Raw genomic sequence first — 23,127 nt, forward strand, 5'->3', positions numbered from 1 at the left:
TACATCTTCTGGGTTCATACTGCCATTGAGCGCATCATCAAACAGGCATAGTTGCATCCTTCTAATTAGCCTATAAGAATTCCCCAGACATGCAACTAAACCTTGAGCAGGAACCACTGAACACCATGAGGAGAGGCCGTGCGGACGCTGTCTCCAAAGGCATGTCCTACGGCCCCCTTAACTCAATCTGTAGACTTACTAAGAGAGCTGTGATCACTTTCATTACCATAATTTTGTATATGAGAAGTGGGGATGTCCTAGTGCAAACTGGGTTGAATGGTAACAGATTTTGAGGAAATTTATTAAATATAGACTTCTGCCCTAGTCTTCTGTAACTAAATTCAAGAAGGGGACAAGTCTTGCCTTAGCTCGGAAGTACATAGATTTCTAGAATTCTTGCTGTTTGGCTAAGTGGGTAACCCCATCCTAGAAAACGACATTCACTGGCTGTTCTCTTCCTCTGCCCACGAAGGCCAGGGGGCTGTCCTGGGCTCACAGCTGACACCGGGGCCTGGCCACCAGAAAAAAGACCAGCTTTTAGGACCCCAATGCAGTACTGAGAGCATATTGATAAATACTTTTCAAAATCTAACTTTAAAAAGCTAAGTTAAAAACATACATATTCTTTGACCCAGATCTACCTGTGAGAATTTGACACAATTAAAGTTACCAACATATAAAGATGGATGCCCAAGAATGTTTATTGCAACTTTTTTTTTGTAACAGGAAAAAGCCCAAAACCTATGAATATCTCAATAGGGCAATGACTGGATAAGTTATGGTAAATTCATGCCCTGACTACTAACAGGACCAAGAAAAACATAGATCATCTACCTACCATATTTTGCTGTGTATAATGGGTACTTTTTTGCCCAAAATTTTGAGGGAAAAATAAGGATGAGCATTATACATGGGTAGTACCTGAAATACCTTGTATCTGTTTTTGTGTTTTGCAATTATTTGTTACATAAAATTTCTTGTAACCATAATATGTTAAAAAATAAATGCTAGAATGCCTATATAACACAAAAAAACAAGCATCTAAATATAAATAAATAAAAACTTAAATTAAAATATTAAAATGAAAGATTTTTTTCCTGAAAGTTTGAGACTAAACGTGGGCGGGCATTATCTATGGGAGTGCATTGTACACAGCAAAATATGGTGCTCTGTCTATTGACACAGACAGACAGACAGACAGACAGACTTTGAATTGTCCCATGACATTAAGTGAAAATACAAAGCCACAAAATAATATTCCACAATTATCCCACTTTTTTGTGAAACAAACCAACCTTGAGATAAGTGTGTATGTTTAGGGATGTTTGATTACGCAGGATCAACACATGTGGAAGACGACACCAATTTACCAAAAGTTACAGCCGAAGAATAGAGAAGGCAAGTGACGGGGGACACTGTCAACACTGCGGGGGAGGCTCCCGTATTCCTCGTTCCAAGGAAGATACGTTAAGTTCGTAATATAAATAATAGAAGTGAAACATAAGCCAAGCAGCCATGCGGGGCCCTGCTCCACGATTTAGCTCATGTGACAGCAGCTGGGCCACATTAGCCCCTCAGGACCCCTTTTCCAGCTGATAAAAGACTGTCACCTTTCTCCAGGCACGCTATAAAAATGGAAGCTTTGGCCTTCATCAAGAAAAAAATATTAAAATAATGTTATTTTTAAGACAACTTACGTTCATGCTTTAAACTTTTTAAATATTTTAAGGAGAAAAACTTTCTACAATTATCTTTAGACATTATGGTTAAGAAACTTACTATTATAAAATATTACTGCTTCGTATAATTATTTCCTGAAACTTTTGGCTTATCTTTTACAATAAGCTCCATAAAATAGAATCATTACTGAGATCATTGTAAGCATTCTCCTGCTACATGAACCTTAGCTGTTTGCTCTATCTTGAATAATTCAAATTAAGCCTGCTCACCTCGTGCTGCAGAGATACACTTTTTAAGCATGGCAATGAATAAAACCAAAATATGATTATTATTATTATCTGTAATTAGGAATCTGCACATCTTTATATAGTCTATTACTTATAACCTGGGAGAATTTATTGGAAGTCTTCTTTAAAAGCAAAGAAGCAACACAAGATGGCCTCTTAAAAGTCAATGGTACTTCTCATAGGGACCAGAAGGGGACACTATTTACCTCCCATCCACAGTGTACTGTCTGAAGGTTTCCACACATTTCACTGCACCTAACAGGACAATGTAGCAAAAGCTGAACCCTCAAAGAAGGAAATACAGTTTTAAAGTTAATAAAAATTCAAGAAGCTATCCTGGACCTTAATATATATAATAAATTACATACTCATTATATATTATATAATTATGTATCATATATTCTATATTAATTATATAGTACATATTAATTATATGTTATGTAATTGTTCCGGCACAACTAATGCCCCTTATTTATTATTAAGTTTCTTATTACAAAATCATAAGCATGTAATTCTGTAACATAATAATATCGTACTCAAGCACACCATGTGACATTTTAGATGAAACATTCAAATTAAAAGTATAAATTAGTACACCCATATTATTACCCTACCAACCACACTCAAGCAGGCCTTCCTTCTGCTGGACCCTGCGTACAGTTAGGTAAAGCATCCCTTATATAACAAAACACTATTAGTCAATCTAATCTGGTCCCTGTCCCTTTGGCTGAGAACTTTGTTTTATAATCAAAGGAAAAGCTATTGATTTCAACTCCTAAAAATCCCCAAATGATAAAACAATGACTATAACTACGTACAGTTTCAATTTATGCTTAAGGAACACAGTAGGCAAATGAAAAGTGGAACGGGAAAAAAGTGCCTATTTCCAACCGAAGATCACTCTGCTGTTTGATAATCTCAGCACCTTTGGGTTCAGCAAAGCTCATAAATGAAACAAAAGGAACCTCCTCATTCCTCAACAAACACTTAATGAATACCTACTGTGTGCCAGGCCCTGAGCCAATAAAAAGATGAGTGAGAAGCTGTTCCTCCTGCCAAAAGCTTATCACTGAGTGTGGAAGGGAGCGCTCCCAGCACCCAGCAGCAGTGGACGATACGCACTGGACTGGGCAGGAACCGAGAGACCCCGGCAGGAGTTTGAACCGGCGGTCGGGGGGAGCCCCATCTGGCCTACGGGAGTGTAGGAATGTTTCATGGAAGAAGGAAGGCTTGAGATGCACTGTAATGACCTGGAAGGGTGGAGAAGAAAGGACGGGTGTTCTAGATCAAACAGTGAGGACAAGAGGAGGGGGGGGGTCAAGTCAAAGGAGCAGGTGGGTGGCGGTGAGCCAGCCAGTGGCAGTGGTGGGGGTACGTGTATGGCGGCAACAGCTGGAATTATGTAGACACCTCTGCAAACAGGCCCCCTCAAGACGTTTAGACTCCATCTGCTGCCCTGGAGAGCAATGGAAGGACTCTAAGGGAGCTTATGTCCGTGAGACCAAAGACCCGCTGGGATGGGGTCAAGGATGCAGCTCTGCCAGGAGCCTGTCAGCCTTGTGTGTGTCCTCGACCTGGCCCAGGACAGGTGCTCCGTGAAGATTTATTGACTGGCTAAGCCCCCAGTAAACAGCTAAATAATGGAATGACGTTGACAGATGAATAGTCTAAACATGTAAGAAGTAGGGTCAGATTCTTCCCCTAACTCTAAACCAATCAAACATATCGAAACCATAAAAGCTTAGTCAACAAACATCTTGGTATCAAGCTAAAGGTCAGCCTGGTCATGCCCTTTGCCTTGGAGTCTCAAATTTCAGCAGAGTACATTCTATACCTGAATAATAACAGGACCTGGTGTTATGTGGTTGGGAAATGAGACTGAAGTCGACCTTGGCAGGAGGAGGCTGGGCCACACCCTAGCACAGGGTGTCAGATGGCCGTCCTTTTCTCGCCCTCCCTCCATAACTGCTGAAATTTAAGGAGAGCCTTAAATTGTAATGGAAACATGAAAATAGAAGATGATTTTATTTCTTGCAACTAAGGTCCATAACCATGCTAGCTAAAATCCTCCTTTCTTGCCTCCCAAGGACACCTTAAGCAGAATGCATAGCTTTCAAATTTCACTCAGGTAGGAAATCACGATGCAGCTCAATTTAAAATTCCAGTCCCACGAATGATGCAAAATTATCTTTCCCTCATTACAGGCTATTTGGACAGTGAGGGGGTCCGCTCTGGGGTACCCTCCTGTGCTTCTTTCTCCTGGGCTCTGTGTCCTGGGAAAGGGGGCGTTGTAGAGCAGCGATGAGAGAAGAGGTAAATATATCTTCATAAAGCTGGACAGACTGCAATTCTTTCTCCATCGGTAGTGGCTGCTTTTCCAGTTAACACTCCCTGCCCTCCCTGGCTTTAGAGTCTAAACGCTAAACCTCCGAGGGCACGTGCGTGTACGAGGGCTCCGGCGGGGTAGGAGGTACACAGTTCACTGACACGGGAGATATACGCTGACTTGAACCTCTTCCAATCCCCTCAGCTTCCCTCCTCTGCAGTCACGTGCAACTGAGAGCCCCCACTGGGCAAGCCCTCTCTCGGGAGGGGCACCAGCAAATGGCCCATGCACAACTTCCTTCCTCAAGGTCCATCTGACCCCCAGTAAATTCCTCCATCTTGTCCTGCCAATGAAAAGGAGAGCAAACCGTTCCACCAACACCTCTCTCCAATTCCCTCTCTCCTGCTCACTGCCATGGTCGTCACCAGTATGTACGCTGCACCCCCCACTGGAATCCTAGCTTCTCCTCTTTGGGCGCCCCCAGGCTTTACAAGGGGTCCTGCTACGTGCCCCCTCACATGATCAGTGGATAGAAATGACCTCATTGCTGGTTCCAGAGAAACGAGAAAAACTTCCCATGCTACATCCTACTACACAACTGAAAAACGGCTTCTAAGATAGCGAAATGGGAAGCGATAACCACAGAGCTGTCTGTGAAGGAGCGAGGGCCAGAGGCTGAACGCTGGCTGAGGCAGGAGCCCCCTTACCTGACCCCTTCTCCGCACAGCCCCACACTTCCCGCAAGGCTCTGGCGTCAGAGCACAGCTCAGAGCCCTTGTTGTTCCTCTGGCCTTGGCTGGAGTCTGGATGAGCTTGTGGTTGGTTCTTTAGCTCAGAGTCTCCAGAGTCACTGGGGATGTGCTCAGAGCCTGACAGTGGACACACGGCTTCCCCGGAAAATTTTGACAACAGACAACACCAAGCTCAAACACAAGGGGCCCGGGCTTTGGCATCGGATAAGCCTGGATCTGAATCTGGCCTCTGCCTTGAATGGTGTGACCTTGGGTGAATTCTTGAGCCTTCCTAAATCTAACACCTTATTTATCCATATGAGCATCTCCTAATTTGCAAGATTATTGTAACAATTAAATGAGAATGCGCCTGGCATTTTTATAAACTCAGCACAGTCCCAGAACAAATGAATGATAAAGTCCTGATCAAAGTTGAGATAAAATGATTCTCTCTCATTCTACAATTCACAACTACGGCATCAACGCTGTTTCATAGCTTCCTAGTGCACCAAATCTTGATGTGGTATATGACCTCAAGGATTTAGTTTGGTTGAATGGATATTCAGTGCCGGCCGGGGACCTCGCTGCCTTTGCCTACCCTTCCCCCCAAGATTTTAAGGTCAATAATCCATTCAGAAGGCTTTCATCTGAACAAGGCAGTATCTGGGGTGAGCCTTGCTCAGAGGACAAGAATGGCCTTGCATTGTCTCCTAACCCTTTTTCCTTTTAATAAAAACTGTGAGCAAACCTGAGCAGTATCCCATTTGCCACTGCTCACCATCTGTAACAAACATGGACTTAGTCTCTGGGCTACCAAGGAGGCTGAACGCACTCCAGAACAAAGATCAACAGACAGGATCTTTCAAAGTGTGATAGTTCTCAGCACACGGTTTAAAACCCACGTGAACCATGCATGTGTCTGGGTAAACCATGAGGAGTGGGCAGACTTGTGTGTAACACCAATTATCTTTAATGGGTCAGCATGAAACTTCTTATCGCTGAGAGTAAACACACTTAGTGCTAAATATACCCTTCCCATCTTATCCTTTGGATTAATTTATTTTAAATCTGGCATATGCCAGGCTCAACAGCTGCCACATTTCTCAGAAGGTTTACATAACATAGTACACACTTGGCTCACCGGCCCTTAAATTAGTAGGCGAATCTTTTTGCCTTAATTTAAATCTGGGAAAACAGGATAGGAGAAGGGCATCCCAGCTCAGTGAAGCCCCCGTCTCTCCTTCCTTTTCTTTCCTTATCCTGTCTTCAGTATATGTGTCTAAGAAGCAGCATCCATACATCTATCAGAACAGCTGCCCTTGACTTTCACAAAAGGTACAATGAAGAGGAGGGAAAGCCGTGGAGATGAGAAGGAAGGGGTTAGAGTATACTGCGCCAGAAAGAAAAGCACAAATCAAAAGAGATCAGTAAAATTCAGAGAGTTTCTGGCCTCTTTGGGTGAAAATCTTCCAGCAGAGAACCTGTTTTGTTCTTGGTCTAAAGCTCATACCTGTAGGCTGTGCTTTGAGAATTTATCTGAAAAGGAGGGACCCTTTCCCTGTCACCTGTCAGAATGTGGTCTCGCTGCAACATCTGCTTCACCCCATCATCCTCATTGCTCCGCCCATGCCCATCCCACAGCCGCACTCCCGTCAGAAGCAGAGGGAGCCAGTCTGAGGCCAAGGGTGTGAGTGAGCACTGACGTACACCAGGAAAGCGTCAACTCGAGTGATCCAGACCATGAATCACAACGCTGGGTGACGTGAGACTCAAGGATGCCGTGAAAACTCCCAGGGTCAGGGTCTGAGTGTCTACACATGGGCAGCCTCCAGGTCTCGTAGTTCCTCACATTACCCATCAGTACGAACTATGTCCGTCATTTCCTCTTCTTAACAGCAGTATATACTTTTAAATGATGTGCTGTTGGTCATACTTCCTCTACCCTGGTCTAATATATCTTACACCCTTATGTTCTTTTAAAAAATAGCTTCATTGACATATAATTCACATCACATACGATGATTCTCTTAAGTGTACAATTCAACGATGTTTGATGTATTCACAGAGCTGCGTGACCATCACCACAATGTACTTTTAGAACATGTTAATCACACAAAAAGAAGCACTCCACCCATGAACTGGCACGCTCGACTTCATCCTGTGCTCCTAGGCCTGTGCAACCACCAGTCTGCCTTCTGTTGCTCTAGATTTGTCTGTTCTGAACATTTCATATAAATGAAATCATATAATATGTGTCCCCTTTGACTGACTTCTTTCATTTAGGATAACATTTTCAAGGTTCACCCATGTTGTAGCATGTTGCAGTACCTCTTCCTTTTTTATGGCCATATAACATTCCATTGAATGGATATATACCCCATTTTATGAATCCATTCTCAGTTGATAAACATTTGATTGTTTCTGCTTTGGGGCTATCATTAATAATGACTACATACTCACATGTTTTTGTGTGGACATATGTTTTCCTTTCTTCTGAGTTAGGAGTGGAATTGCTGAGTCATGGGTAACTTTGTTGAACATTTAAGGTTCTTATGCAATTTTAGTCTTTTTATGACAAAATTGTTTAAACTACAGTTCATGAAGTAAAGTTTTCTTAAAATCCTCTCCCCATCCCATGGGAAAAACCACAATTAATAATTTAGTATATATATTCTCCAATTTTTTTCAATGCATAGTTTTTATAATATAATTATCATTATGTAAATGGGATTGCATTACACATATTCTCCCATTTGTCACTCTTGTTGCTCAGCATATGCCTTGGACACCTTTCCATTCCCACCTAGAGACATACAGCTGCACATGTGTCTCTCTCTGTCGTTGGTCACAGGTCCAGGTATATTTTCATTGTTGGCAAGAAATTACAGTGCCAAGTATGTTGATTAAAGGCCATTTTGATCTGTATATTCATTCCATGCACTTGTATGTGATTTTTGTTTCCATATATTCATAGCACATCCCTCTGAGGACTCCCTTTGTGGATTGATTTGAAAAATATGGGTCTAAGGAATGAAATTGGAAATTATACTGGGCCTAATGCTAACTAGGGTTAGAACAGAAAGCTGTGAGAGGAAAGTGTGAGATGGATTTGGCCCACCCCTTGATGACTAGATCTGTTATTTCCTGTTAGTTGTTTTATTAAACGATAAAATTAATATACGAATACCTGCATAATTGTAAAATAATTATTTTCAAACAAGAGACAAATAGAAAGTTCTCAGCCTCCCCAAATCCTCCCTTCTCCATGAAGTTTCAATAGGTTGGTGTTTATCCTTCCGGGATCTTTTTTTTACTTCCATAGAAATATTTACGTATCTGTAGTTTTGTCTTCATTACCTTTTTACATAAACACAAGAATATACATATTATTTTGCGGCTTTTCCTAGCTTAGCATTATATTTTGTAAATCCTTCATAGATAACAAATCATTACAAGTTGAATTTGCAATCGTTTAGCTGAACACCTCACCAAAATCGAACTGCGAGAGCGCTGCAGTACACTTCCTGTTGTAGGAGAAAAGGTTATTGTAGGAACACAGCAGAAAGCAACTGGTATACTTAGGAGAGAGACCTGTAAAAACAAATACACATTTGAGGCGTGCACTGTGTCCCCAGCACAGCGCTAGGAGCCAGGGAAACATCAGAAGCACCCTGAGCGCGGGGCGCCCAGGCAGCAGCCCCGCAGAGAGCGGCCAGGTGCTGGCTGTGCAAAGCAAGAGCCAGAGCGCCCCCCCCCCGCCCCCTCCCCAGCAGACGAAGCGACCTGAGCGCGGAGGGCGGCCCAAGTCTCCTCGCCGCTGCGGTCCAGGCTCCTGACTCAGCGCTGCAAGGGCATGAGTCAGAATGGCGACACTTACTTTAGGCCGAGTATCAACGACGTAAATGAAGTCGCTTCCCGGATTGGCTTTCCTGATGGCCTGGAGCATCTGCTCGTCCTCCAGGCACCGGGCACTGAAGCCGGACAGGGGCTGGCTGCTGCGGCAGATGGAGGCCTGCGGGGAGAGGCCGGGGGTCAGACCACTGTGCGGCCGGCCCGCGGGGTCCGCCAGGCTGGCGCACCACAGGTGCGTGCGTGCCCTCTGCGTGGGCAGGTTTCTGTGTAAGAAACCGGAACGTTTGGATAGGACCCAAATTAGGATATTGAAAGCCATTTAAACAACCTACTTTCCTTTCCAGGGGTGTGGATTCATTTTCCTGCTGCAGGGAGAAATATAAAATAAATACCTCTGCTCCTAAAATGTATAGCCTACTACTATTGGCAAGACGAGTAAAAAATATTTTGCAATGCTTTCCATTGGTTTTAACTAGGCCATTTAGAAACATCACAAATACCCCAAACCAGCTCTAAATCCCAAATGAGGGACTTCTCGCTGCGCTGGAAGCCAGGGCTGCTGCGGCTTTGGCCCGAGTGTCGACAGGCACCGACCTAAGCTGGCCCGAGTGTGTGAGAAGCAGGGGGTTTCTCGGACTCAGCTTGCACTCTGTTCTCCAACTTCCCTATTCCGCAGTTCTAACATACGGTGGTGTTAGGCAATCTACAATAGCATAACGTTTGCCCTCGTTATCAATAGGCAAGTATAGATACAACTTCGCAGCAAAGAAACATAAATTATGGGGCAAAGTACCTTTTATGGATTTAGATTTTATTTTAATATTTAAGTTAAACTCAAACCACCAAGTTCAATCAATATAGGAAGGAGGTGAAAGGTGCATCCCCGTGTCCCCGTGCGTGAGGATACTTAGGAGAGAGACCTGTAAAAATAAATGACACACATTTGAGGCGTGCACTGTGTCCCCAGCACAGCGCTAAGAGGGAAGAGAGCCCTCTTATGTGGGGACGGTCAGCAGGGGGAAGAGAGCCCTCTCGCTCTGGGCAGGCTCAGCAGGGGAAACGCTCCCTGAAATCGGTCCTGGCAGAGCCTGGTCAGGGCGCCTGCACTGCCGGGCTCTCTCCAGGAAAAGACGTCCCAGCTCTGAGTCCAAGCACAGCTTAACTGTCCCTAAAGCTCAATCCAGGGCTAGATAGCTAGGGTTTCAGTTTCTCCATAAAAAGGTGAGCTTTGGCACTTCCTGTTGCAGAAGGCGGGGATGTTCCTCAGGAACTAGACCATCCTTCGGCTGAGGACCTTGGGGCAGAGCCAAGCAGCGCAGAACATCTTGATGTGTAGCTGGGCAGCCGTCTGCGGGTGCCAGTACCACTCTGTGGCGGAGAGGGGAGACGGCCCAAGCGGCTCCAGGAACTCCGGCCTGAGCCGGGCGGGATGCAGGAGGGCAGGGCGGGGGAGAGCGGGAAGGGAAGCGAAGTGCCCGCCAGCAGCCTTGCTCCAGGCTTGTTTAATTCTTGAGTCTCTGGCAGCAAAAGTCCAACTGCACATGTCAAGGAGAAAGACACCCGAGGGCCTGAGCCTGGATGAGAGGACAGCCAGCTTGAGGGAGGGCCAGGAGAAAGGTGACTTGAGGGGGTGGGGGCACAAGAAGCGAGCTACGTCCCATGGATGGAAAGCAAGTCCCCACGTATGGCTCTCACGGGGCTTCATCTGGGGGTCTGCTTCTTCTCATCTCTAGAGGGGTCACAATGGGGAGGGGGACACATGTACATGTAGAGTGTCTCCCTGGGTACCCAGGTCATTTAGCAATGCTTAGACACACATCCCTGCTTCATACCTTGTAAGAAGAGCTGAAACTTGAAGGACCACCTGCCTTAAATGTTTAGAAGGCCGAAATTCAATGATTTTAAATGAGAACTGATGGCTGTGTGAGTTCACTTTCAGGCCTGCACAGCGAATGGAGGCCAGCACACAAGGGCTCCAGTGAAACGATGTCCGTCCGAGGTGGGAGGCGAAGAAGCCAGCTCTGCGGTCTCACTGCTGAAAACGCCATCCTACTCTGAGACACAGTGCACTTGCTCTTTATAATGCTCACAGAGGAAAACAGAAAATCCTTTCTCAAGAATATCAAAATAGGAAGAAAAAAAGAAGAAGCAGGACAGTCACTATGCTCATTTTTAAAATACCCAAGTGTGTCCCCATCTCTTCCCAATGGAAGAACAAAAGGTCCCCCTCTCTTACTTCTTTATCAATGGATGCTACAAAAAAGGTAAATACTCCTGGCATCCTAATTTCAAGTATATCATCATGAAATGCCCTATTCATTCCATTGGATTTTTTTTTTTTAAAAAAGGAGATTTATATCTTCCTTTGCCTTTCACTACTGCTCCAGTTCTGGGTAAGTTGAAATATATTTGGAGTCAAATAATACAAACATTAATAAAATACTTGCCTTCTTTAGGCCCCATTTCAGAGCAGTCAGTGTAACTAAAAATAAGACAATTTATAGCCTTTCAAGTAAAAGCGCTCATGCAGTTAAATGAATATTTGGCTTTTAAGTTGGCAACATAGAAAGCTATTGCTCCCTCTAGCATAGCTTGAGGAAACTTGGGAAGCCTTCCTTTAGAATCTGACACAGACCCTACCCTACTCCTTGTCCACAGGTGCACACACGCCATACACACTCACAGACCTGCTGCGACTGTGTGAAGCCTCCCGTGGCTTTGAATCCAGGGCTCTATTTTCTGGCTGGAGAACCAAACCTTTGCACCTGGCTAAAGTCAGATAGCTTCTGAAGTGAATGGGAAAGACCATTCTTGTCTTCACAGATTTGTTTTCTTCTCCTCGATAAAAATGGAACCACGGTTGTTAGTTGTTCACATGGTTACCCATAAAACTGTTGTTTCTCACCAGTCCTGTGCAGTTCTGATGAATAGATGTGAGCAGAAGTGTCATGTGACAGTTTCAGAAAATGTCCCCAAGAAGCTGTGAGTGCACCATGTACAGGTGATAGCTGCGACTAAACTCATCTCTTACACCACACGACGAGGGCCACACTATAGGATGGCAGACGAGACAGGAGCCAGGGGCTTGGGCCCGTGACAGGTGAGTGACGGAGAGCCAGGGCGCCAGGTCCAGACTGGCTACCTTTGGAGTTTTAGGTGAGAAAAAATACAGTTCTACCCTGTTTAAGCCACTGTTCCTTGGTTTTGTTAGTGGCAGAAAAACCTAATTCTAGCATTTACAAGTAGTGTCAAAAAAATAAACCTACTCTCCATAAACAAAGATTTCTTACGCAGAGGATACTCCAAAAATGTGCCATTAAAAAAAAGAAGAAGAAGAAGGTGCTGTGAACTGGGGTGGGGTGGGGGGTCGCTTTCAAAAGCAGGCGTCGCAAAGGCTCTGTTTAAACAAGCATAGCACCTCCCCAGCACTTGGATGATTAAGTTTAGGGTGTTTCTCACTCTGTCTCATTACTTGATTGTCAAGTCAACATGGAAGGCCAACTTCTCCATGAGCGAAGGTTCACACAAGGCTGTGTTGTTTCATGCCACACACAGCAATATCCGCATGCCTCTAAGGAAAATTCAAACACACAGGCACAGCAGAAGGCCGCTAGGAATGTGTGCTGATGATAAAACAAGAAAAGAAATGCCCAGAACAAAAGCATGCCTCGGGACTTACGTGGTTATCTTTATAGTAGTAAGAGAGGGCAGGAAACCGCCGTCTGCTCCGGAATTTGGAACTCCCCACTATGATGTGTGCCGTGGCCGATCTGGGAACGTACAGTTCAGTTGGGTAAGAATCACAAACCTGCCGCAGAAAATACAAGGGGAGTTTTAGGCAATCTAGTATGGCTTTGTGAACAGTGACGAGAAGTTTTGTTCACCAGACTTATAGGTTGCGTGTTTACATTTTCTGAACCAAGTTACAAGGAGGCTGTCCTGAGGAAACCCACAGCCACTTCAAAGGAACGAAGGGCCGCTGATTCTATGAAATCAGAGTGAAGGAAGCAAGAAACGCTTTAGCATCCTGCCTTCTGCACTGAACCTTCCAAGGGCTCTTCGTGTGAGGCAAGACAGTGACAAATGAAAAGTTCTTTCATCAAAAGGGGACAAATGTGCGATTCTGCATCTTAGCAGCTGAGAAAGCTTCAACTGCCTATTTTTGAATGACTCTGGGAGGCAGCTTCCTAAAATGCAAGCACCAGCAGTGAAGTCCCCAGGTCACCTTTCTGTCCCCTGCACACACGCCGTGCAGTCCTGCCTCTGAGCCCTCCCCCCCCGATTCTCCTTCCCTCAGGCTCCCCAAATGGCGTCCATTTGCAAGGTCCAACCCCATTGCCCTTCCTTCAGAAAGCCTCCCCTCTGAGCTCCTGGCTCTTGTGAGATTCTGGCTCTGACTTCCTACTGCACAATACAGCAGCTTTATTTTTGTTTCTTATGTGTCGATTTTATAAGTGGTAAGAAATGATTTGCTTTCTCTGGGCAGCTCTGACAGCAGTTCCCACAGTGGCAACTGGCACCTTCAAATGATCTTACAATTTAGTTGGAAATCAGCCCTTTAGACTCTGGCTTTGATGTGCCAACTTCATGACCTTCGGGAGGTCAAGCTGCACGGAGCGTTCTGGTTTTCTGATCTCTAAAACTGACAGCGGACAGAAACATTATCCCACAGAGTTGGTGGAAGGATCAAATCAGGTAACACCCATGACCAAGGACTTCATAAGCCATTAGGTCTGATAGAAGTGTTTCTGGTGGCAGCAGTAACAGCAGCTGATTTGCTGCTGGGCACACATTTTGCTCTGATGTCAGCCAATCAACCTGTTTGCAATGTGAAGATGGTTTAGGTGGCTGGTCCCTGGGCTTCACCAAAGCAACTGGTTATTTCCTTGAAGCCAATAGTCTTCTTGGGTGTTTATGAGGAGGAGTCCTTGAGCAAGGACAGCAAAAGGGGGAAATGCTTTATCCACATGTCCTCGGTCCCTCCTCACCTGCCCTGCCCTCACCTTCCACTCTGAAAAGATGGGGCTGAAGGGAATAAGCCATGGCCCCCAGGGGAGATCCCTGCTGAGCTCACACATCGGGCTGTGGCGTTGCTCTCCCTTGCCAGCCAGCACTGTCTTTGTCACCAGATTGGCAAACAACATCAAGCGGGACAAAATAAAAGAGTCCAAAGTACAATTTAAGCATTTTGTCAAAGACATTTTAGGGAAGATTACCACACTTTAACAGGGGATCTGGCACTGATGCTGTGGAGGAAAATCCCATTCCAAGAACAAATGGCCCAACCCACTTGGATCCAAAGAGAAGAGCTTTTACTGGAATCTCAGCCACAAGACACCAGACTTCCTTCCCCACGCAACTCTTGTCTCCCTTAGTCAGTCAGCAGGAACCATACTACACAGACCACACCTGCTTGTCTGGGGTTTGAGAGACATGTAGTCATTGCATCAGACTAATATTTTCTTAAAATAACAGTTTTAAAAAGAAAATTGGTAGGTTTTCAGTAAGTTGGGGATTACCCACTTTCTTCCTTGTAACAACGCTAAAAAATCGCTAAGTTATTTACGATTAAATGAAATAAAAATAAGGAAGTAATGGGAGAGATGTCCCAACCTGCTTATTACGTAAAAGCCTTTCTGAGTAGCAAGAGGTGAGCGAGGGACACTGGAGCTTCTGCCAGGTCCTCTGATGGCTCCCAAGGCCAGAGAATGCTTAGCCTGGCCCAGATCATGGCCCTTACATGTGCCATATCTGGGATGGCACCAAGAGAGAAGGTAGACACCCAAAGGCCACTGTCCTCGATACTCTCAGCCCCGCCCTACTCAGAGACCTGACTGTTATCTAGCCACTCAGAGGCCCCTGAGTGAAGGAAGACTCTCCTGCCCTCTAATAATTCCAGGGCTCCCTCTCCCCACAGAGTAGGAAAAGGCAGACCTTTGTGGTTGGCAGGCGCAAGGACCAAGAGCGCAACAGCCCGAGGCCAGGCCCCTCCAGGAACACAACGATGCCGATGCCCGTTCCAGGGACTGCTGCTTCCCCAGAGCGCTGACTGGGTCTTGGGGAGAAAACACCAGGGCTCAGAGCCTGAATTTGCGGCATTCGGATAAGCATTTGCAAGGGAAGCGCTCGCTGAAGCTGAAACACCTTTGGGAAAAGTCAGACTCATGGTGCTGGTTAACTAGGGTTTCGAGATACAACTTCTTCACCAAGCTGGAGAAAAGTAAATTCATCCTGCTGCTGTGAAAGCGGGCAGCGCTTTCAAGTGGAAATTTAAATCACCAGCCTGGATAGCAGTGACTACTGGCATTTTTGCACTGAGCTCATGCAGTTATAGTCCCAATTCTGACTGTGAAAAATGAACAGCACAGGACAATTTGTGCCACCAAGTTGTGAAATGACAACGCAGCTCCCAAAATTTTGTCTGGTTTGGAAAATCACACACAAAAATAGGAGAGAATATGCGAAGTAGAAGATGCTTTTCTCTGGAATTTTCTTTACACTGACTGCCTTAGCAAGGAAAGTGCATTAAGATAAAATGCTTTCTACATATTTTTTTTATTAGTAAGGAAGCAAGTGTCTTTGTCTTTCACTAAATTATTTAGCCTGCCTGGAATGCCTGCCATGTCTTGGTTGGCCTTGCCAAGATGAATCTTTTTTTGGTAATTCTTTCACTCACTAAACAAGTTTTACTGAATACTTACTATGTGCCAGGCATTATGTTAGGTGCTAGGGCAGTAATAAATACAAAAGAGTTGTTGACCTCAAGTCCTGATCTTTGTTGTCCTGATCTTGCAATGAATATATTTTCCATTGCAAGGTAAGAGCCATCTGCGATATCATCCAAGGCATCTTAATTAGATCTCTGTATTTACTGAGGACCAGTCACTCAACTAAGCACTTTGAGCTAAGTGCTGGTTGTCAGGAACTAAGATATGTCTACATAGATAACTTTCTTCTTCAACATTTAGGGCCTATGATTTATTTCAAGGAAATTGTGATGTAATGGGGAGAAGAAGGAGAGTATGAGCAGTATAAAATAATTTATATATAAATAAAATAATATATAACACATACAACATAGCTGTAGAGAACTAAAATAAACAAGATTTTTTTTTTTAGTTACTGGTTTGGATTATACTTTAAATTTTATTCCAAGAGGAATAGATTAAAATTTTAACCCAGTAATGAATGTCAATTATGTCATTTAAATAAAGATAATTTCAGGAGTTAGGTACAAAGGAAAATGCTACCTTAGAGAGTTAGACTACCATTTACATTGTCTTATAAATAGGGATACTGGTTATGACGATAGAGATGATAATGATGCATAGAAAACGGCAGAAGTGGCTCTGGAACCTGTTTTTGAACTCCCATGTCTGGTGTCTTTTCCACAATGGATGTAGCTTCCTCTCCACCAGAACACACCACCAGCTCCTCTTACCTCAAAGACTTTGTGAGAAGAAATGATTCTTGTAAAAGAAAGAAGACAAAAGTAAACACTTTCTCAACCATGAGGTTTAAAGCCAAAGTAATGCATGAGGTCATAGCCTTCTGAATGGAGAATTAGTCAAAAATTTTTGAAAGAAACAAACTTTTAAAAATATTTCTACATTGGTAATAAATAAAGGCGCATCATCTTTTTCACTATTTCAACGATATTTTTATAATCAGAAAAGTCCCTGGGTTTTCACCTTTCCTGTTTCAACACAACTTGTGTATTGTTGGTTTGGATTTGCTGTGTGTTACTTTTGAAAAGAGATGCTAAGTAGCTCATGTTTTGCAGTCTCTACAGTGTAGAACTTCAGTGACTAAATATGAGTCATGTTTGTGGTCTAATTCTAGAAGAAAATCTCATTTGAAAATAGGAAGAACCTGTGTTCCCAAGGAAATATTATTCCACAAAATTTTCTTCCCTACTCAAGGGTGTGTCACATTAAAAAAAAAATTAGGACACTCAATTCCATTTTCTTTCCTAACCTTGGGCTTTCCTTCCCTTCACTTCAAGGCTAAAAATCCACTGCAGAGGTTGGCTTTAGAGTGAGGACCAACTGTCTGGTTACATTAGCCAGATACTTTATACTGTCTGAGACAAAAAGGTCCCAAATGTCTACTTACAGTGTAAGGTTATGGTTGTTAGGTTTTAGCATAACTATGAAGAAAATTCATTATCATGAAAATATCCACTTTCTTCCAACTAATCTATAAATTCCAGATACTCAGAATAATGTGCAAGGACTTGACCAGTAGGACATCAAAGCTATTTTTATAACCATAACAATAATAACCATAACAATATGGTTATAACACCCATAATTAACAAAAATGTAATTATTGAAGTTTTACATGGTCGAATTGCATTGTTAGCAAAAAGACCAGACATTTTTACAAAACAGTACACTAAAACATGAACCAAATGGAAAAGATAGACAACTCAAAACTCCTGACCATCAGCCCCGACCAGTGTGGCGCAGTGGGTTGGGCATTGCCCTGCAAACCAGAAGGTCGCCATTGATTCCCTGTCAGGGCACAGGCCTGGGGTGGGGTGCGGGTAGGGTCCCTGGCTGGGGGCATGCGAGAGGCAACTGATCGACGTTTCTCTTGCACATTGATGTTTCCCCCCTTATCTTTCTCTCTCCCTAACCCCCTTCTCTAAAAATAAATACATAAAATCTTAAAAACACAACAACAACAACAAAACAACCCAGAAATGTCTGACGAGCAAAAGACATCCTAGGAATAGAACAGAAATATCCTGTCAGAGGAGATACTTGCAACAGCTATACATGATAACAGACTATAATCTACAATTTGTAAGAACTTCTACAGATCAATAAGAAAAAGACAACCTTATAGAAAAAAGGATCAAAAATATGAGGTGGCAGGTCACAGCAGAGTCAATGTGAACCGCCAGTACGCAGAAGCCCAGACTAGCTAGCGATGAAGGGGGTACAAATGAGACCACCCTGAGGGCCAAGGCACAGCAAACAGACGGGCGCTCCTTCCAATGTAACTGCATGATCAGTTCATAAATTCACATGGTTATAAAAAAATGAGTCATCTAAATGTCTAACGATTGGGAATACTTAAGCATATTACGGTACATTCATACAGTATGTATTACGGTAACATTCCTAAAATGTTACATGGCCATTTAACTGACTGAGACGCATGCTGTGTAGCAATGGAGAAAATCCTTATCGTTAGATGAAGAAAATAACCAAGGTTTGAAATACATGACTGGAAATTGTCCATTAACAGAAGATAAGGTATAAATGGTCAATCAGCACATACAAAGCTACAAATAAAAAAATCAAAACATGCATATTAAAATTAAATGAGAAATCACTTGTCTTACTATCAAGTCATCAAGCAGTCTCGTACACAACTGCTGAGAACTTACACAAACTGGTGCAACCTTTCCGCAATTCTTTTGACAATATGTCCAAAAATTTGTTTAAACCTTTTGACCTAGAAATTGTAGCTATAGGAAGCTCTTTTTAAAAAAATTTTTTTTTATTATGGCAAAGGTATAGTTACCAGGATGTATTCACTATGTTATTTAAAATAATAATAATCTAAATGTCTAAACATTGCAAATAGGTAGACTGACTTAGTCATATGAGATAATGTTTTAAACGATATAAAATATATTTATTGGCAGAAAAATACTATCTGTAGTATGACTCCATTTCTGTTATATATATTTAAATGGTTTCTTCTACATTTTCTAATTTTAAACAATGAGATACATTACTTTTATAAAAAAGTTATTAAATTATTCAGATGAGAAAAACATCTGAAAGAACATTTTAAAACTTAATGGAAGAATGTTAGGGCAATGGGGAGGTAGGCGTGTTTTCCTTTTTCTCTTTTTTGTAAATTCCCTGCAGTGTTCTTACATTACTTTTGTCACTTCAAATATTTTTTAAGTGAATAGGGAACCCAACACTGATTTGCAAGCCCATCATTAGAGAGAACGCGGGGTTAACCCTGCCATTCCTTCTTCCCTTCCTCTCCATATTCCTCTCTGCAAGAGTGGACACATTTCTCCACATTTCTCTAGGGAAGCCTCTTGGGGACCTTGTGTACCAATCAAGAGTTCAGGGAGGACAAGCAAAACTGGTGCCAAACTGCCATCAGTGTCTCTGCGACTTCCCCACTAATCACTCGCTGAGCTATAAAAAGACTTGATGGGAGAACAGGGCCTGGCCCGCTCTCCCACCAAAGCACTTGGCCATGAGGTCTGCCCTGGGCCTGTCCGCGTTTCCATTTCCTCATCCCTTACAGGAAGAGTGGGCGGGGGACAGCCTCCCAGGTTCCCTTGTTGAAACTTTCTGAGTCTAGGAGCAGGTAGGAAATACAGCCAGCAATAACCAAGAAGGACCTAGAAATCCACCTATCTGACTCTCTATGGAGCTGCCAAAACTAAAGGGGGTCAAGCGGGAGTCAGGCCAAGCTGTGTGAAATCATCACTGCATTCGGATTAGGGACCCAGCTTTCGCTAGGTGAAATGCCTCTGCTTACTCTGTAGTCTCTATTCACATCACTGAGCTGCCAATAATCATTAGGGAGGCCCATGCGCTTGTACTCTTCACTGAGGTCGATCAGCATCCAGCCTTGCTCCCTTTCTTCTTTATCCAGCTTGGGGTTGAATGAAAAGCAGTATAACTCTTCGTATTTAACTGCAAGAAAAGGGAGAATAAAGCCTAATCAAGCTCAGCCAAAGCCAGAGTCAAATATCTTCAAAGCACCTTTGTCCAGGCTCACTACATGGAGAGGCAAGCCCAGCTCCTCATCCCTGGGAACCCCGGAGCACCCCGTCTCTGTGGGAAGGATGGCCCACTTCCTCCCAACCACGAATTCCCAGTATGAATTAAAAAGGCTTGCATCCATTAGACATCAAGTTTATGACTATCGAGCTTGGATCTGGAGGTGGACAGGTGCCCAGGGCCTCTGCCCCATTTTGATGCTCACAGTATTAACAAAAATTGAAAAAAAAACCATAGAATATATTTATATGTTTGCATTGAAAACATTTTAACTTTTTACGACCACATAAATGTCATGATTGTGCTGCTCATACAATATTTATAGGAGTCATAAAAAGTATCAACTCAGTGCATGGCACCCTGGTCAAGAGGGACAAGTTGAAGGGTACAGAGTGAAGTTCTTTCATTTCTGCCAGGATCTCTTTGCCTTTTATGCCTGTGAGGCCAGATGCATAACACCCCCCACCCCCTCCACCACCAATAAGATCTGGGATTTGGTTTTCTTGCTCTGGTTTTCTTTGTTGCGGGAAGCACCCAGCATGGTGCCGTCTGTCCAACAGAAATATAAGCAAGCCACGCCTGTCATTTACAACGTCCCTGTAGCCACATTAAAAAACTAAAAAGAAACAATGAAATGCATTTTACTAATATAATTTATTTAACCTAATATAGCCAAAATGTTATTCCAACATGTACATAATCTCAAACTTATTGATACTTCGTGTATTTTGTTTTGTACTGTCTTTGAAATCCAATGTGTCTTTCACACTTACCAGCCCATCTTAGTTCATTCAGGCCACACTTCACTCTCCAACAGCTGCATACAGCCAGTGGATGCTCTCCTGGGCAGGGCATCTCTAGGCCTTTCTGGCGATTATAAATCGTGGCCGATAAGTCACTAAACCCTTGTCTCATCCTAGATCTGTAATAATTAAATGTATTAACTCATCTAGCAGGCACCATGATGGGCCTCATTTGATAGGGAGAAATCTGAGGCACTGGGTGGTTGAGGAATGTTCCAGGGCCACCCAGCAAGTCACTGGGGAGTCTGGGTGTAAATTAGGCAATCTAGCTGTTCAGTACATGTTCCTAATCCACCACACACTGCTCTTCCAAGTCAGATCCTTCTCTCTTCTGCCCAGATGGTCCACTTTTGTATCTTTTCTCTCCTCGTTCCATATCCTGACTCATCCTGTTTTTCCCCAAGAGATTTCTCCCTCCTCACAGTTGTCTCAGGCCTCACATTTATCCCTTCATCTGCTGAAGCAGCAGTGTGCACAATTTAATGCTCCTGAAGGCCCTGTAGCTGGAGACCCTGTAAAGAAGCTCCCAGGAGCACACAGGCAGCCTGAGACCAAAGCTCCATTTCAAGTGTAGTATGATTACTCCCGAGATAACTCATCTACAAGGAAGAAGAAAGGATCTCATCTGCCGTACAGGCTCCTTCATCAGACACCCACTTTTTTTGTAGAAACGAAGTTCGAAAACTGAGGTGTATCAGTGAAATAAGCTACGTTCGAATTCAGCTTCTCTTGATGCCATATTTCTGAACTTCAAAATGGGGAACACCAGTGATTCCAGCAAACAAGAACACACACACATACAGGCACACGTACACGCAAACACAGAGCAGAACCTTCAGTAAAAAGCGTTCCTTGGAATCTCAGCTAAGTGAGCAGACGACATGTGAAACTGAGATGCTGTTCTGGGAACAGCTGTCTTGACATTGACACATCTTTTCCAGTCTAAGGACCATTTTCATGAGTCAGGCTCCTGATATCATCATGTTAACCGCAAATGCAATTTGTCCAAGATGCCAAAAGAATCTCTTGAGAAAGCCTCAGTTCCCTGAGTGAAAGCAGAGCTAATGAATACAGAGTAATAACGGAAGTTAAGCTCCCTTGGTTAAATATTTACCAATAGGCTTAAGAGTAGAAGAAGAAATACAGTGTGACTACTGACAGTTTTCCAGGCATGGGCTCATGCTTGTAGTCATTGGGAAGGGGCAAGGAAACTATTCACTAATTAAAGCACGGATAATTTGTAACAGGCATCAGGAAGATCACTCTTGAATTGGGAGACATGAGAATGGACTTCCACTGGAATTATGAAGTATTTGCTCTCAGTTATTTTTAAGGAAAGGGGTGATCAGCCATACTTCCAGCCCACTTGAAGTAAAATTCTACTCGAGGGCGGAGAAAACTGTATTTTTGTCAATGAAAGCAAGGTCTTGCTACTGTGGGCAAGCTTCCTGCCCAGGAGCCAGCGCAGCAGAAGGCCTCAGCTGAGGAATGTCCACTCAGAGCAATTAAAAAGTACCGTTAACACAGCCATAAATTTTACTGTATATTTTTCCTTTCACAATATTCTGTTCCCCTCCCCTCATCCTCCTGCAAAATACCTAGCAGAATGTTCAGTAAGTGGTAGGGAGGTAAGTTAAAAACAAGAGTATGGCTAGACACATCTCTAGTCTTTACAGAAACCGAACTTTGAAAAAATATCTACTTGAGGAAGGTCAAGCCCTGATCTGTCACCTACTCTTAAAACAGATGTGTTCCTGGCTTTTCGCATCCCCAAGTCTGGGCCATCTCAGCCAACATCAATTGTGTTAGCTGTCAGTGACCACAGGTCTCAACAGGAGGTGCCCTGAGAGCCACACCCCCAGGTCCGGCCACACCCCCAGGGTCTGATTACTAGGACATCTGAGCTCCTCCCACAAGAAAACAAATGCTCAATGTGCCTTAGACTGAGGAAGTAAATTGACTGTGTACCTCTAATGAAAAAAAATTTTTTCAGAAAAAGTGAAGTGTAAATTATTCTAATTTTTACTTTATTGACCTACTTAAATCCTATAACTGTTAAGCAAAGACAGATGGGAAGGGTTTGCTATTCAGGGGGGAAAAAAAAAGACAGTTTCTGAAATACCACATTCAATTCAGAATGAATAGCACCTTGGCTATGTTTCTAGAAAAGCCAAATCAGTGTCTCAGGACTAAGTAGAGGCAGCAGGAGCTGAATTCAAGCCTCAAGGGTTGACTGGTGTTCTATCAATATTTTAGCACAGTTGTTCCTCATTAATGCAGGGAAGTCCCTACGATCCCTTCGATCCCTTCGGTAGCTAGAGCTCTCGTCAACTGCTTCACTCTCAGGGAGCCCTGCCTCCTACTTCCTGGAGAAGATGTAGCCTTCAAGGGGAAACTCTTTCAACATTTACTCCATCAAGAGGAAACTTTCACCTTGGCCCTGTCCGAGCACCCAGCCTCTGCTTCTTCCTTCCCGGTAGACAGGAAAGGGCATTCATTCCAGCAAGAGGAGAGCTGGGGGTAATACAACGCACTCAGGGAGGAGAGAAAAACAACCTTGTTGACTTCCCGGGTATCCGGCTGAAGGTTATGACAACAATATTCAGGGGGCCATTTCCTCTTATGATAGACTACTTGGGTGGGAAAAAGTAATTTGATATTAAAATCAAAAGTACTTTA

The 23,127-nt window shown here is 43.6% G+C and overlaps 1 protein-coding gene across 7 annotated transcripts in view; it reads right to left on the bottom strand.

The window, feature by feature from the left end:
• The window catches only part of MTMR7 (myotubularin related protein 7), an 81,657-nt gene that overhangs the window by 28,444 nt on the left and 30,086 nt on the right, over nucleotides 1-23,127 (bottom strand). For all 7 annotated transcript variants that reach the window (XM_054566116.1, XM_054566115.1, XM_054566112.1 and 4 more), the window contains 3 exons: nucleotides 19,401-19,558; nucleotides 12,556-12,684; nucleotides 8,902-9,036 (listed from right to left, as the gene is read on the bottom strand). In XM_054566116.1, the coding sequence (XP_054422091.1) occupies nucleotides 8,902-9,036; nucleotides 12,556-12,684; nucleotides 19,401-19,558 (422 nt within the window). The remainder of the gene's footprint in view (nucleotides 1-8,901; nucleotides 9,037-12,555; nucleotides 12,685-19,400; nucleotides 19,559-23,127) is intronic.

This window comes from Pteronotus mesoamericanus, unplaced genomic scaffold, assembly GCF_021234165.1.
Source record: "Pteronotus mesoamericanus isolate MK-2021 breed Mesoamerican mustached bat unplaced genomic scaffold, CSHL_Meso_final contig_169, whole genome shotgun sequence".
NCBI classification, from domain to species: Eukaryota; Metazoa; Chordata; class Mammalia; order Chiroptera; family Mormoopidae; genus Pteronotus; species Pteronotus mesoamericanus.